Raw genomic sequence first — 14856 nt, forward strand, 5'->3', positions numbered from 1 at the left:
GGACCTCATCCCGCTTTTTGGAGCCCAGGAAGTGTCGGGCCACGTGCTCGGGCAGCATGTTGGCCACCAGGGCCTCGTTCCAGCGGCGCATCTCGGAGACGCGCTCCTTCTGCTCGTGAACGTCCGCCTTCCACAGGAACAGCGTCCGCGCCAGCCGCTCCACCTGGGAGGGAATGAGCCGGATAACCGGGATAACCGGAATGGCGGCGGGAATGACCGGAATGGCGGGAATGACGGCGGGAATAACGGGAATGGGAGCGGGAATGGAGAGGGAATGACGGGGCGGGAATGGGGGCGGGAATGGGGGTGGGAATGACGGGGGAATAACGGGAATGGGGGCGGGAATGATGGGGGAGGAATGGGAATGATGGGGGAATAACGGGAATGGGGGCGGGAATGATGGGGGAATAACGGGAATGGGGGTGGGAATGATGGGGGAATAACGGGAATGGGGGCGGGAATGGGGTGGAAATGATAGGGGAATAACAGGAATGGGGCGGGAATAACGGGAATGGGGGCGGGAATGGGGCGGGAATAACGGGAATGGGGACGGGAATGGGGACGGGAATGGGGGCGGGAATGGGGGCGGGAATGGTGGGGGAGGAACAGAAATGGAGGCAGGAATGGGGGTGGGAATGGTGGGGGAATAACGGGAATGGGGGTGGGAATGATGGGGGAATAACGGGAATGGGGGTGGGAATGATGAGGGAGGAATGGGAATGGGGGTGGGAATGATGGGGGAATAACGGGAATGGGGGCAGGAATGGTGGGGGAATAATGGAAATGGGGGCGGGAATGACAGGGGAATAACGGGAATGGGGGCGGGAATGGCGGAGGAGGAATGGGAATGATGAGGGAATAACGGGAATGGGGGTGGGAATGATGGGGGAATAACGGGAATGGGGGCGGGAATGGGGTGGGAATAACGGGAATGGGGGTGGGAATGATGAGGGAATAACGGGAATGGGGGTGGGAATGATGGGGGAATAACGGGAATGGGGGCGGGAATGATGGGGGAATAACGGGAATGGGGGCGGGAATGATGAGGGAATAACGGGAATGGGGGCGGGAATGGTGGGGGAGGAATGGGAATGGGGGCAGGAATGACGGGGGAATAACAGGAATGGGGGCGGGAATGATGAGGGAATAACGGGAATGGGGGCAGGAATGACGGGGGAATAACGGGAATGGGGGCAGGAATGGGGCGGGAATAACGGGGGAATAACGGGAATGGGGGCGGGAATGGGGTGGAAATGATAGGGGAATAACAGGAATGGGGCAGGAATAACGGGAATGGGGACGGGAATGGGGGTGGGAATGGTGAGGGAATAACGGGAATGGGGACGGGAATGGTGGGGGAGGAATGGGAATGACGGGGGAATAGCGGGATTGGGGGCGGGAATGACGGGGGAAAAACGGGAATGGGGGCGGTGGGAGTGAACGGGGCGGGGGAGAGGGTGGTGAATAATGGGGTAATAGTGGGGGAGTGGTGGGGTAATAATGGGTTAATAATATATGAATAATGGGTTGATAATGGGGTGATAATGGGTTAATAATGGGGTGATAATGGATTAATAATGGGTTAATAATGGGGCGATAATGGGGTTGATAATGGGGTGATAATGGGTTAAATATGGGTTAATAATGGGGCGATAATGGGGCGATAATGGGTTAATAATGGGTTGATAATGGGGTGATAATGGGTTAATAATGTGGTGATAATGGGTTAATAATGGGGTGATAATGAGGTGATAGTGGGGTAATAGTGGGGTGGTGATGGGGTAATAATGGGGCAATGGTGGGTGGTAATAAGGTGGTAATGGGGTAATAATGGGGTGACAGTGGGGTAATAATGGGTTAATAATGGGGTGACAGTGGGGTAATAATGGGGTAATGGTGGGGTGGTAATAAGGTGCTAATGGGGTAATAATGGGGTGGCAAAGGGGTAATAGTGTGGTACTGGTGGGGTAATAATCCATTAATGGTGGGGTCATAATGGGGTAATAATGGGGTAATAGTGGGGTGATAATGGGGTAATAACGGGTTAATAACGGGTTAATAATGGGGTGATAATGGGGTAATAGCGGGGTAATGATGGGGGTAATAGTAGCGTGATAATGGGGTGGTAATGGGGTAATAACAGGATAATGGGATAATGGAATAACAGGTAATGGGAAAATGGGATAACGGGATAACGGGATAACGGGATAACGGGATAATGGGATAATGGGATAGTGGGAAGGAAGGAGCAGGAAAAGGAAAGGAAGGAGAAGGAGAAGGAGAAGGAGAAGGAGAAGGAGAAGGAGAAGGAGAAGGAGAAGGAGAAGGAGAAGGAGAAGGAGAAGGAGAAGGAGAAGGAGAAGGAGAAGGAGAAGGAGAAGGAGAAGGAGAAGGAGAAGGAGAAGGAGAAGGAGAAGGAGAAGGAGAAGGAGAAGGAGAAGGAGAAGAAGGAGGAGGAGGAGAAGGAGAGGGGAAGGCAGGAGCCCCTTGGCAGCCACTCACGTGCCGGGAGAAGTAGTAGAAGCTGAGCATCACCACGAAGATCATGGCGGTCATGGAATACTTGGAGGGCACCAGCACGGACCTGCCGGCCAGCAGGGCACATTCCCGAGGGATTATCCCAGGGAATTCCGGCCCCGGTCCCGGCCCCTCCCCGCCCCCGTCCCTTACGAGCCCTGCTGGCCGCGCCGGCGGTCGTACTGCTCCAGGACGGGCTCCCAGGCCGAGAAGTTGAGGGCGCCGGTGGTGGCGGTGATGGAGACCATGAGGCTGAGCTTGACCATGTGGCTGACCTGGACCAGCATGACGGTGGCCACCAGGGCCAGCAGGGCGATGTGGCTGTAGCACTGGGGCTGCTCGGCGCAGCCGCCGGAACCGGCCGGCCACGAGGTGCCGTTGGTCAGCGGCCAGCGGTGGCGGAGGCAGCCCAGCTGGGGACACGAGGGTGGGCTCAGAGCGGGGACACGGTGGCCACCAGGGGGATGGAGATGGCAAATCCCACCCCTCATGGTGGCCCCAATGTCCCATTGGCCACCACACCGCAGTGCCCATGGTGGCCCAGCTGGGGACACGAGGGTAGGCTCAGAGCGGGGACACGGTGGCCACCAGGGGGATGGAGATGGCAAATCCCACCCCCCATGGTGGCCCCAATGTCCCATTGGCCACCACACCGCAGTGCCCATGGTGGCCCAGCTGGGGACACGAGGGTGGGCTCAGAGCGGGGACACGGTGGCCACCAGGGGGATGGAGATGGCAAATCCCACCCCTCATGGTGGCCCTGATGTCCCATTGGCCACCACACCAAGGTCCTCATGGTGGCCCAGCTGGGGACACGAGGGTGGGCTCAGAGAGGGGGCACGGTGGCCACCAGGGGGATGGAGATGGCAAATCCCACCCCCCATGGTGGCCCCGATGTCCCGTTGTGGTCCCCATGGCAGCTGAGCTGAGACATGGTGGCCACCATGACCACCAGGATGATGGACCTGTCATATTTGGGTTCCTCCTCATGGTGGCCCCGATGTCCCTTTGGCCACTACCCCGTGGTCCCCATGGTGGCCCAGCTGGGGACACAAAGATGCCACCAGCATGGGGACATGGTGGCCACCATGACCACCATGACCACCATGGCCACCATGACCACCACGGCCACCATGACCACCATGGCCACCATGACCACCATGGCCACCATGGCCATCATGACCACCATGGCCACCATGACCACCATGGCCACCATGGCCACCATGGCCATCATGACCACTATGACCACCATGGCCATCATGACCACCATGGCCACCATGACCACCATGGCCACCATGACCACCATGGCCACCATGGCCCCCATGGCCACCATGACCACCATGGCCACCATGGCCATCATGACCACCATGGCCACCATGGCCCCCATGGCCACCATGACCACCATGGCCACCATGGCCATCATGACCACTATGACCACCATGGCCATCATGACCACCATGGCCACCATGGCCACCATGGCCACCATGACCACCATGGCCACCATGACCACCATGACCACCATGACCCCCATGGCCACCATGACCACCACGGCCACCATGACCACCATGGCCATCATGACCCCCATGGCCACCATGACCACCATGGCCATCATGACCACCATGGCCACCATGGCCATCATGACCACTATGACCACCATGGCCACCATGACCACCATGGCCACCATGACCACCATGGCCACCATGGCCCCCATGGCCACCATGACCACCATGGCCACCATGGCCATCATGACCACCATGGCCACCATGGCCCCCATGGCCACCATGACCACCATGGCCACCATGGCCATCATGACCACCATGACCACCATGGCCCCCATGGCCACCATGGCCACCAGCATGATGGAGCTGCCATATTTGGGCTATTCCTAAAAGCCACCACCCCATGGTGGCCCTGATGTCCCATTGGCCACCACACCAAGGTCCTCATGGTGGCCCAGCTGGGGACACAAAGATGCCACCAGCATGGGGACATGGTGGCCACCATGACCACCATGACCACCATGGCCACCATGACCCCCGTGGCCACCATGACCACCACGGCCACCATGACCCCCATGGCCACCATGGCCCCCATGGCCACCATGACCACCATAGCCACCATGACCACCATGGCCACCATGGCCACCATGACCACCACGGCCACCATGACCCCCATGGCCACCATGGCCCCCATGGCCACCATGACCCCCATGACCACCATGGCCACCATGACCACCATGGCCACCATGACCACCATGGCCACCAGCATGATGGAGCTGCCATATTTGGGCTGTTCCTAAAAGCCACCACCCCATGGTGGCCCTGATGTCCCATTGGCCACCACACCAAGGTCCTCATGGTGGCCCAGCTGGGGACACAAAGATGCCACCAGCATGGGGACATGGTGGCCATCATGACCCCCATGGCCACCAGCATGATGGAGCTGCCATATTTGGCTTCCTCCTCAGAGCCACCACCCCGTGGTGTCCCCGATGTCCCTTTGGCCACCAGCCCGTGGTCCCCAGGTGTCCCCTCACCCACCATGTCCACCACGTCGGCGGCGGTGACGATGGCGATGGCCGCCATGGCCCAGGCGTTGCGTGCCCAGCGCGTCCGGTCGATCCAGGTGGAGAAGGCCACCAACTTCCGGGGGAAGGCCTGCGGTGACACCAGCACAGCGGGGACCGTCACCTGCGGCCACCGTGTCCCCGAGGAGCGCCCAGGATGTCCCCAGGGCACCTCCGGGATGTCCCCAGGTCACATCCGGGATGTCCCCAGGGCACCTCCGGGATGTCCCCAGGTCCCCTCCAGGATGTCCCCAGGTCACCTCTGAGCTGTCCCCAGGTCACCTCCGGGATGTCCCCTGGGCACCTCATGGATGTCCCCAGGTCACATCCGGGATGTCCCCAGGGCACCTCATGGATGTCCCCGTGTCACCTCGGGACTGTCCCCACATCACCACCAGGATGTCCCCGTGTCACCTCCAGGATGTCCCCAGGTCCCCTGGGGCTGTCCCCGTGTCCCCTGGGGCTGTCCCCATGTCCCCTGGGGCTGTCCCTGTGTCCCCTCAGGCTGTCCCTGTGTCCCCTCAGGCTGTCCCCATGTCCCTTCAGACTGTCCCCATGTCCCCTCAGGCTGTCCCCGTGTCCCCTCAGGCTGTCCCCGTGTCCCCTGGTGCTGTCCCCATGTTCCCTCTGGCTGTCCCCGTGTCCCCTGGGGCTGTCCCCATGTCCCTGTGTCCCCTGGGGCTGTCCCCATGTCCCTTCAGACTGTCCCCATGTCCCCTGGTGCTGTCCCCGTGTCCCCTCAGGCTGTCCCCATGTCCCCTCAGGCTGTCCCCGTGTCCCCTCAGGCTGTCCCCATGTCCCCTGGGGCTGTCCCCATGTCCCCTCAGGCTGTCCCCATGTCCCCTCAGGCTGTCCCCATGTCACCACCATGATGTCCCCATGTCCCCTGGTGCTGTCCCCGTGTCCCCTGGGGCTGTCCCCGTGTCCCCTGGGGCTGTCCCCATGTCCCCTCAGTGCTGTCCCCGTGTCCCCTGGGGCTGTCCCCGTGTCCCCTCAGGCTGTCCCCGTGTCCCCTGGGGCTGTCCCCGTGTCCCCTGGGGCTGTCCCCGTGTCCCCTGGGGCTGTCCCCATGTCCCCTGGGGCTGTCCCCATGTCCCCTGGGGCTGTCCCCGTGTCCCCTGGGGCTGTCCCCATGTCACATTTGGGCTGTCCCCGTGTCACATTTGGGATGTCCCCATGTCCCCGTGTCCCCTGGGGCTGTCCCCGTGTCCCCTGGGGCTGTCCCCGTGTCCCCTGAGGCTGTCCCCATGTCCCCTGGGGCTGTCCCATGTCCCCTGGGGCTGTCCCCGTGTCCCCTGGGGCTGTCCCTGTGTCACATTTGGGATGTCCCCGTGTCCCCATGTCCCCTGGGGCTGTCCCTGTGTCCCCTGGTGCTGTCCCCGTGTCCCCTGGGGCTGTCCCCGTGTCCCCTGGGGCTGTCCCCATGTCCCCTCAGGCTGTCCCCGTGTCCCCTGGGGCTGTCCCCGTGTCACATTTGGGATGTCCCCATGTCCCCATGTCCCCTGGGGCTGTCCCCATGTCCCCTGGGGCTGTCCCCGTGTCTCCTGGGGCTGTCCCCATGTCCCCTGGGGCTGTCCCCATGTCCCCTGGGGCTGTCCCCGTGTCCCCTGGGGCTGTCCCCGTGTCTCACCCGCGGGAAGACGGCAGCCAGGGAGCAGAGGGTGAGCACCAGCAGCAGCACCTCGCCCACCACCAGGGTCACGTAGTTGGTCACCAACCTGCCACCAAAGAAACGCCCGGCGGTGACAACCCGGCGCCACCACCCATCCCCCAGCTGTCCCCAGGCTGTCCCCAGGCTGTCCCCAGGCTGTCCCCAAGCTGTCCCCAAGCCCACCAGGGGTCGATGACGGCCTCCACCAGGGCGGTGAAGAGGAGGACGACGCAGGAGCAGCTGAAGGCGGCGCCGCTCTGCTTCTCCTTCTCCACGGAGAACCGCGTCTCCATCTCGGGGTCGGTGAAGCGCATGGACAAGCGGAAGGTGCTCTTCCCCTTCAGCCTGGAGGGGACGGAGAGCGGTCGGAATTCCGGGGGATTCCCGGGAATTGCTGGGGGTTGGTCCCGGGAAGGGGAAGGGCGCTCACGCCTGGATGGACTCGCGCTCCAGCAGGGCCTCGTTGAGGAGCTGGTTCAGCTCCTGCTCGTTCTGCGCCGCGCCCGCCACGCGCTCGGCCAGGTCCCGCAGACGCAGGCGGCGCCGCGGGTTGGGGAAGGACGGGTTCTCCACCTGTGGGGACAGCGTGGGGACAGCGTGGGGACAGCGTGGGGACATGGTGGGGACATCATGGGGACACCGCGGGTTGGGGAAGGACGGGTTCTCCACCTGTGGGGACAGCGTGGGGACAGCGTGGGGACATGGTGGGGACACTGAGGGTTGGGGAAGGACAGGTTCTCCACCTGTGGGGACAGCGTGGGGACAGCGTGGGGACATGGTGGGGACATGGTGGGGACATCCTGGGGACACTGCAGGTTGGGGAAGGACGAGTTCTCCACCTGTGGGGACGTGGGGACAGCGTGGGGACAGCGTGGGGACAGTGTGGGGACATGGTGGGGACATGGTGGGGACACCGCGGGTTGGGGAAGGACGGGTTCTCCACCTGTGGGGACAGCGTGGGGACAGCGTGGGGACATCATGGGGACAGCGTGGGGACACTGCGGGTTGGGGAAGGACGGGTTCTCCACCTGTGGGGACAACGTGGGGACAGCGTGGGGACAGCGTGGGTGGGGATAGCATGGGGACAGCGTGGGGACATTGTGGGGACACCACGGGTTGGGGAAGGACGGGTTCTCCACCTGGAATGGCAGCGTGGGGACAGCGTGGGGACAGCGTGGGTGGGGACATCGTGGGAACATCACGGGGACATCGTGGGGACATCATGGGGACAGTGTGGGGACACTGCGGGTTGGGGAAGGATGGGTTCTCCACCTGCAGTGACAGCGTGGGGACAGCGTGGGGACAGCGTGGGGACATTGTGGGGACACCGCGGGTTGGGGAAGGACGGGTTCTCCACCTGTGGTGACAACGTGGGGACAGCGTGGGTGGGGACAGCATGGGGACATTGTGGGGACATGGTGGGGACACCGTGGGGACACCGTGGGGACACCGTGGGTTGGGGAAGGACGGGTTCTCCACCTGTGGTGACAACGTGGGGACAGCGTGGGTGGGGACACCGTGGGGACACCGTGGGTTGGGGAAGGACGGGTTGTCCACCTGGAACGGCCTCGTGGTGGCAGCGTGGGGACATCGTGGGGACATCATGGGTGGGGACACCGGGGGTTTGGACATCACAGGTGGGGAGATCATGGGGACATCGTGGGGACATCGTGGGGACATCGTGGGTGGGGACACCACGGGCTGGGACATCGTGGGGACATCGTGGGTGGGGACATGGTGGGGACATGGTGGGGACATCATGGGGACATTGTGGATGGGGACATGGTGGGTGGGGACATGGTGGGGTGGCCAGGGGAGCGGGAATTCTGGGAATGGGCGTTACCTCTCCATCCTCATCCTCGAGCTCCAGGGAGTTCCTGCGGGCGGCCTCGGGATCCTCGGGATCCTCGGGATTCCCGGGATTCCCAGAATACCCAGAATTCCCAGAATTCCCAGAATTCCCGGGATTCCCAGGATTCCCAGGATTCCCGGGATTCCCAGGATTCTCCGGACGCTCCGGGCTGAGGCTCCCGTTGCGCTCGGTGAGCGGTGGAGGGGACACGCCGTGGGACGAGGTCAGGGACAGCTTCTGTGGGGGACACGGTGACAGCGGTGTCCCCAGTGCCACCACCAGGGGTGTCCCCAGTGCCACCACCAGGGGTGTCCCCATGACCCCCAATGTCCCCAGTGCCACCCAATGTCCCCGCTGTCCCCATGGCACCTCTCACCACTCCTCTGACGCCGTGCCTCAGGCCCCCAATGTCCCCAAGGTCCCCAATGTCCCCAGTGTCCCCAGATCCCCCAATGTCCCCAATGCCTCCGATGTCCCCAATGTCCCCAGTGTCCCCAGTGTCCCCAGATCCCCCAATGTCCCCAATGTCCCCAATGTCCCCAATGTCCCCAGTGTCCCCAGTGTCCCCAGACCCCCCAATGTCCCCAGTGTCCCCAATGTCCCCAGTGTCCCCAATGTCCCCAGACCCCCTGCTGTCCCCGCTGTCCCTGTTGTCCCCGTGTCCCCGCTCACCACGCCGTTGATGCTGTGCCTCAGGTCCCCACTGTCCCCAATGTCCCCAATGTCCCCAGACCCCCCAATGTCCCCAGACCCCCCAATGTCCCCGCTGTCCCCAATGTCCTCAATGTCCCCATGTCCCCAATGTCCCCAGACCCCCCGCTGTCCCCGCTGTCCCCGTGTCCCCGCTCACCACGCCGTTGACGCCGTGCCTCAGGCCCCAGAACCCCTGATGTCCCCAATGTCCCCACTGTCCCCAGTGTCCCCAATGTCCCCAATGTCCCCTCTGTCCCCGCTGTCCCCAGTGTCCCTGTGTCCCCGCTCACCACGCCGTTGACGCCGTGCCTCAGGCCCCCAATGTCCTCAATGTCCCTGCTGTCCCCAGTGTCCCCAATGTCCCCAGTGTCCCCAATGTCCCCAATGTCCCCAATGTCCCCTCTGTCCCCGCTGTCCCCATGTCCCCGTGTCCCCGCTCACCACGCCGTTGACGCCGTGCCTCAGGTCCCCGCTGTCCCCAATGGCCCCAATGTCCCCAATGTCCCCAATGTCCCCAGACCCCCCAATGTCCCCTCTGTCCCCCCTGTCCCCAGACCGCCCAGTGTCCCCAGACCCTCCAATGTCCCCTCTGTCCCCGCTGTCCCCGGTGTCCCCGTGTCCCCGCTCACCACTCCGTTGATGCCGTGCCTCAGGCCCCCAGTGCCTCCAATGTCCCCAATGTCCCCAATGCCCCCAGATGCCCCAGTGTCCCCAGACCCCCCAATGTCCCCGTTGTCCCCAATGTCCCCGCTGTCCCCATGTCCCCGCTCACCACGCCGTTGACGCCGTGCCTCAGGCCCCCAATGTCCTCAATGTCCCTGCTGTCCCCAGACCCCCCAATGTCCCCAATGTCCCCAATGTCCCCAATGTCCCCATGTCCCCGTGTCCCCGCTCACCACGTCGTTGACGCCGTGCCTCAGGCCCCCAATGTCCTCAATGTCCCTGCTGTCCCCAGACCCCCCAATGTCCCCAATGTCCCCAGTGTCCCCAATGTCCCCAATGTCCCCACTGTCCCCAGTGTCCCCAATGTCCCCAATGTCCCCTCTGTCCCCGCTGTCCCCATGTCCCCGTGTCCCCGCTCACCACGCCGTTGACGCCATGCCTCAGGCCCCCAGACCCCCTGATGTCCCCAATGTCCCCAATGTCCCCTCTGTCCCCGCTGTCCCCATGTCCCCGTGTCCCCGCTCACCACGCCGTTGACGCCGTGCCTCAGGCCGTGCCGTGGCACCACCACCAGGTAGGTGACGATGCCCTTGTCCCTCAGGTACTCGCAGCGGGAGCCGCCCTCGCCCGGCTCCACCTCGAACTCGCCCTTCAGGCAATCCACGGTGCTCTGCGAGATGTGCACCCGCCTGCCCGGGGACACCGGTGCCACCGCGGCCGTGCCACCACAGCCGTGTCACCACCGCAGTGTCACCACAGGGGTGTCACCACCTCAGTGTCACCACCTCAGTGTCCCCACCGTGTCGTCCCCACCTTGACGTCCCCACCATGACATTCCCACCACGGTGTCCCCACCACACCGTGCCCACCACGGTATCACCGCTGTGGTGTCACCACCGTGGTGTCCCCACCTTGACGTCCCCACCATGACATTCCCACCACACCGTCCCCACTGCAGTGTCACCACAGCGGCGTCCCCACCGTGACATCCCCACCATGGTGTCCCCACCTTGACGTCCCCACCATGACATTCCCACCACGGCGTCCCCACCACACTGTGCCCACCACGGTGTCACCGCAGTGGTGTCACCACCATGGTGTCCCCACCGTGACATTCCCACCATGACATTCCCACCACAGCGTCCTCACCACACCATCCCCACCGTGGTGTCACCGCTGCCATGTCCCCACCGTGGTGTCCCCACCATGACATCCCCACCATGACATCCCCACCATGACATTCCCACCATGACATTCCCACCACGGTGTCCCCACCACACCGTCCCCACCGTGGTGTCCCCACCGTGACATCCCCACCATGACGTCCCCAACATGACATTCTCATCATGGCATCACCACCACACCGTCCCCACCGTGGTGTCACCACAGTGGTGTCACCGCAGCAGCGTCCCCACCGTGGTGTCCCCACCATGACATCCCCACCTTGACGTCCCCACCATGACATTCCCACCACGGTGTCCCCACCACACTGTCCCCACCATGGTGTCACCGCAGCAGCGTCCCCACCATGACGTCCCCACCTCAACATCCCCACCGCAGCATCTCCACCTCAGCGGCGTCCCCATCGTGCTGTCCCCATCACACTGTCCCCACTGCGCTGTCCCCACCACGCCATCCCCACCATGCCATCCCCACCTCAGCATCCCCACCACGCCATCCCCACCACGCCATCCCCACCATGCCATCCCCACCATGCCATCCCCACCATGCCATCCCCACCATGCCATCCCCACCATGCCATCCCCACCATGACATCCCCACCTCAACATCCCCACCATGACATCCCCACCACACTGTCCCCACTGTGATGTCCCCACCTCAACATCCCCACCTCAGCGTCCCCACCACACTGTCACTGGGGTGTCCCCGCCACGACATCCCCACCGCGCTGTCCCCACAGTGATGTCCCCACCATGACGTCCTCACCACGACATCCTCATAACGATGTCCCCACCGCGCCATCCCCATCACAACATCCCCACCATGCCATCCCCACAGTGATGTCCCCACCATGACGTCCCCACTGCACCATCCCCTCCGCAGCGTCTCCACCTCAGTGGCGTCCCCATCGTGCTGTCCCCACCGTGCTGTCCCCACCGTGCTGTCCCCACCACGATGTCCCCACCGCACCGTCCCCACCGCGCTGTCCCCACTGCGCCATCCCCACCGTGACGTCCCCACCATGACATCCCCATAGTGATGTCCCCACCACGCCATCCCTACCGCGCCATCCCCACCATGATGTCCCCACCGCGCCGTCCCCACCGCGCTGTCCCCACTGCGCCATCCCCACCGTGACGTCCCCACCATGACATCCCCATAGTGATGTCCCCACCATGATGTCCCCACGGCGGTGTCCCCACGGCGCCGTCCCCTTGGTGGTGGGCGAGGCTCACCCGGGGATGCCGCCCGCCTCCATCTTGTTGGCCACGGTGACGTCGGTGGACCAGACGTCGAACTGCCAGCGCTTCTGTCCCAGCACGCCGCCCAGCACGGCGCCGCTGTGCACCCCGACGCGCATGTCCACCGCCGTGCGCGTCTGCTCCCGCACCGAGCTGCCGCCCAGAGACGGGACGGACAGCGGAGTCACCGCCGGAATGAGGGAGTGGGAATGGGAATGGGAATGGGAATGGGAAATGGGGATGGGAATGGGAATGGGAATGGGAATGGGAATGGGAATGGGGAATGGGGAATGGGAATGGGAATGGGAATGGGGAATGGTCACAGGGAATGAGGAATGTCGACAGGGAATGGGGAATATCCATGAGGAATGTCAACAGGGAATGGGGAATATCCATGGGGAATGGTCACAGGGAATGAGGAATGTCAACAGGGAATGGGGAATATCCATGGGGAATGGCCGTGGGGAATGAGGAATGTCGGCAGGGAATGGGGAATATCCATGGGGAATGACTGTGGGGAATGAGGAATGTCGACAGGGAATGGGGAATATCCATGGGGAATGACTGTGGGGAATGAGGAATGTCGACAGGGAATGGGGAATATCCATGGGGAATGGCCGTGGGGAATGAGGAATGTCGGCAGGGAATGGGGAATATCCATGGGGAATGGCCGTGGGGAATGAGGAATGTCGACAGGGAATGGGGAATATCCATGGGGAATGGTCACAGGGAATGAGGAATGTCGGCAGGGAATGGGGAATATCCATGGGGAATGGCCGTGGGGAATGAGGAATGTCCACAGGGAATGGGGAATATCCATGAGGAATGTCGACAGGGAATGGGGAATATCCATGGGGAATGGCCGTGGGGAATGAGGAATGTCGGCAGGGAATGGGGAATATCCATGGGGAATGGCCATGGGGAATGAGGAATGTCGGCAGGGAATGGGGAATATCCATGGGGAATGTCGGCAGGGAATGGAGAATATCCATGGGGAATGACTGTGGGGAATGAGGAATGTCGACAGGGAATGGGGAATATCCATGGGGAATGGCCGTGGGGAATGAGGAATGTCGACAGGGAATGGGGAATATCCATGGGGAATGGCCGTGGGGAATATCTGTGGGAATGTCCGTGGGGAACGGGCAGTGCTGGTACGGAACACGGAGTATCCGTGGGGAACGCGGACAAAGCGCAGGGAATGCGGCCGCTCTCCGGCCTCCATTGGAAACAGTCATACCCCATTCCCATCCCATTCCCATTCCCATCCCCCATCCCATTCCCATCCCATCCCATCCCATCCCATCCCCCATTCCCATCCCCCATTCCCATCCCATTCCCATCCCATCCCCCATTCCCATCCCATTCCCATTCCCATTCCCACCCCATTCCCATTCTCATCCCCCATTCCATTCCCATTCCTGTTCCTGATCCCATTCCCATTCCCATTCCTGATCCCATTCCCATTATCCCAATTATTCCCATTATTCCCATTATTCCCAATCCTGTTCCCATCTCCATTCCCATCCTCATTCCCATTCCCATTCTCATTCCCATTTTATCCCAATCCCCATCCCATTATTCCCATTCCAATTATTCGCATTACTCACATTTTTCCCACCCCCATTCCCACCCCCATTCCCATTCCCATTCCCATTATCCCATTATCCCATTATCCCATTCCCATCACATGCCCATCTTATCCCAATTCCAATTCCCTATTCCGATTCCGATTCCAATTCCCATTCCCATTCCCATTCTTCCTATTCCCATTATTCCCATTATTCCCATTATTCCCATCCCCATCCCATTGCCATTCCCATTATTCCCATTATTCCCCTTATTCCCATCTCCATTCCCATCCTCATTCCCATCTTATCCCAATTCCCATTCCCATTTTTTCCATTTTTCCCACTATTCCCATTATTCTCATTATTCCCATTATTTCCATTATTCCCAACCCCGTTCCCATCCCCATTCCCATCTTATCCCAGTTCCCATTCTCCTTATTCCCATTCCCATTCCCATCCCATCCTGTTATTCCATTCCCATTCCCTTCCCCATTATTCCCATTCCCATTACTACCATTATTCCCATTATTCCCACTATTTCCATCATCATTCCCATTCCCATTCCCATTCTTCCCATTCTTCCCATTATCCCATTATCCCATTGTCCCATTCCAATTCCCATCCCCATCCCCATTCCCATTATTCCCCTTATTCCCATTCCCATTCTTCCCATCCCCATCCCATTATTTCCATTCCCATTCCCATTCCCATTATTCCCATTATTCCCATTACTCCCCTTATTCCCACCCCCCTTCCCATTCCCATTACTCCCATTACTCTCATTATTCCCACTATTCCCATCACCATTCCCATTATTCCATTATCCCATTATCCCATAATCCCATTATTCCCATTATTCCCATTATTCCCATTATCCCGTTATCCCATTCCCATTCCCATCCCCATCCCCATTAGTCCCA

The 14856-nt window shown here is 61.3% G+C and overlaps 1 protein-coding gene across 1 annotated transcript in view; it reads right to left on the reverse strand.

Moving 5' to 3' along the window:
- Positions 1-14856, reverse strand: part of ADCY3 (adenylate cyclase 3) — a 48691-nt gene that overhangs the window by 14923 nt on the left and 18912 nt on the right. Inside the window, exons 6-16 of the mRNA XM_058834077.1 lie at positions 12360-12518; positions 10469-10631; positions 8748-8823; positions 8578-8711; positions 7165-7307; positions 6918-7079; positions 6714-6801; positions 5058-5174; positions 2671-2930; positions 2503-2584; positions 5-163 (exon numbers count right to left, since the gene is read on the reverse strand). Of these exons, the coding sequence (XP_058690060.1) occupies positions 5-163; positions 2503-2584; positions 2671-2930; positions 5058-5174; positions 6714-6801; positions 6918-7079; positions 7165-7307; positions 8578-8711; positions 8748-8823; positions 10469-10631; positions 12360-12518 (1543 nt within the window). The remainder of the gene's footprint in view (positions 1-4; positions 164-2502; positions 2585-2670; positions 2931-5057; positions 5175-6713; positions 6802-6917; positions 7080-7164; positions 7308-8577; positions 8712-8747; positions 8824-10468; positions 10632-12359; positions 12519-14856) is intronic.

Source organism: Poecile atricapillus, chromosome 3 (assembly GCF_030490865.1).
Source record: "Poecile atricapillus isolate bPoeAtr1 chromosome 3, bPoeAtr1.hap1, whole genome shotgun sequence".
NCBI classification, from domain to species: Eukaryota; Metazoa; Chordata; class Aves; order Passeriformes; family Paridae; genus Poecile; species Poecile atricapillus.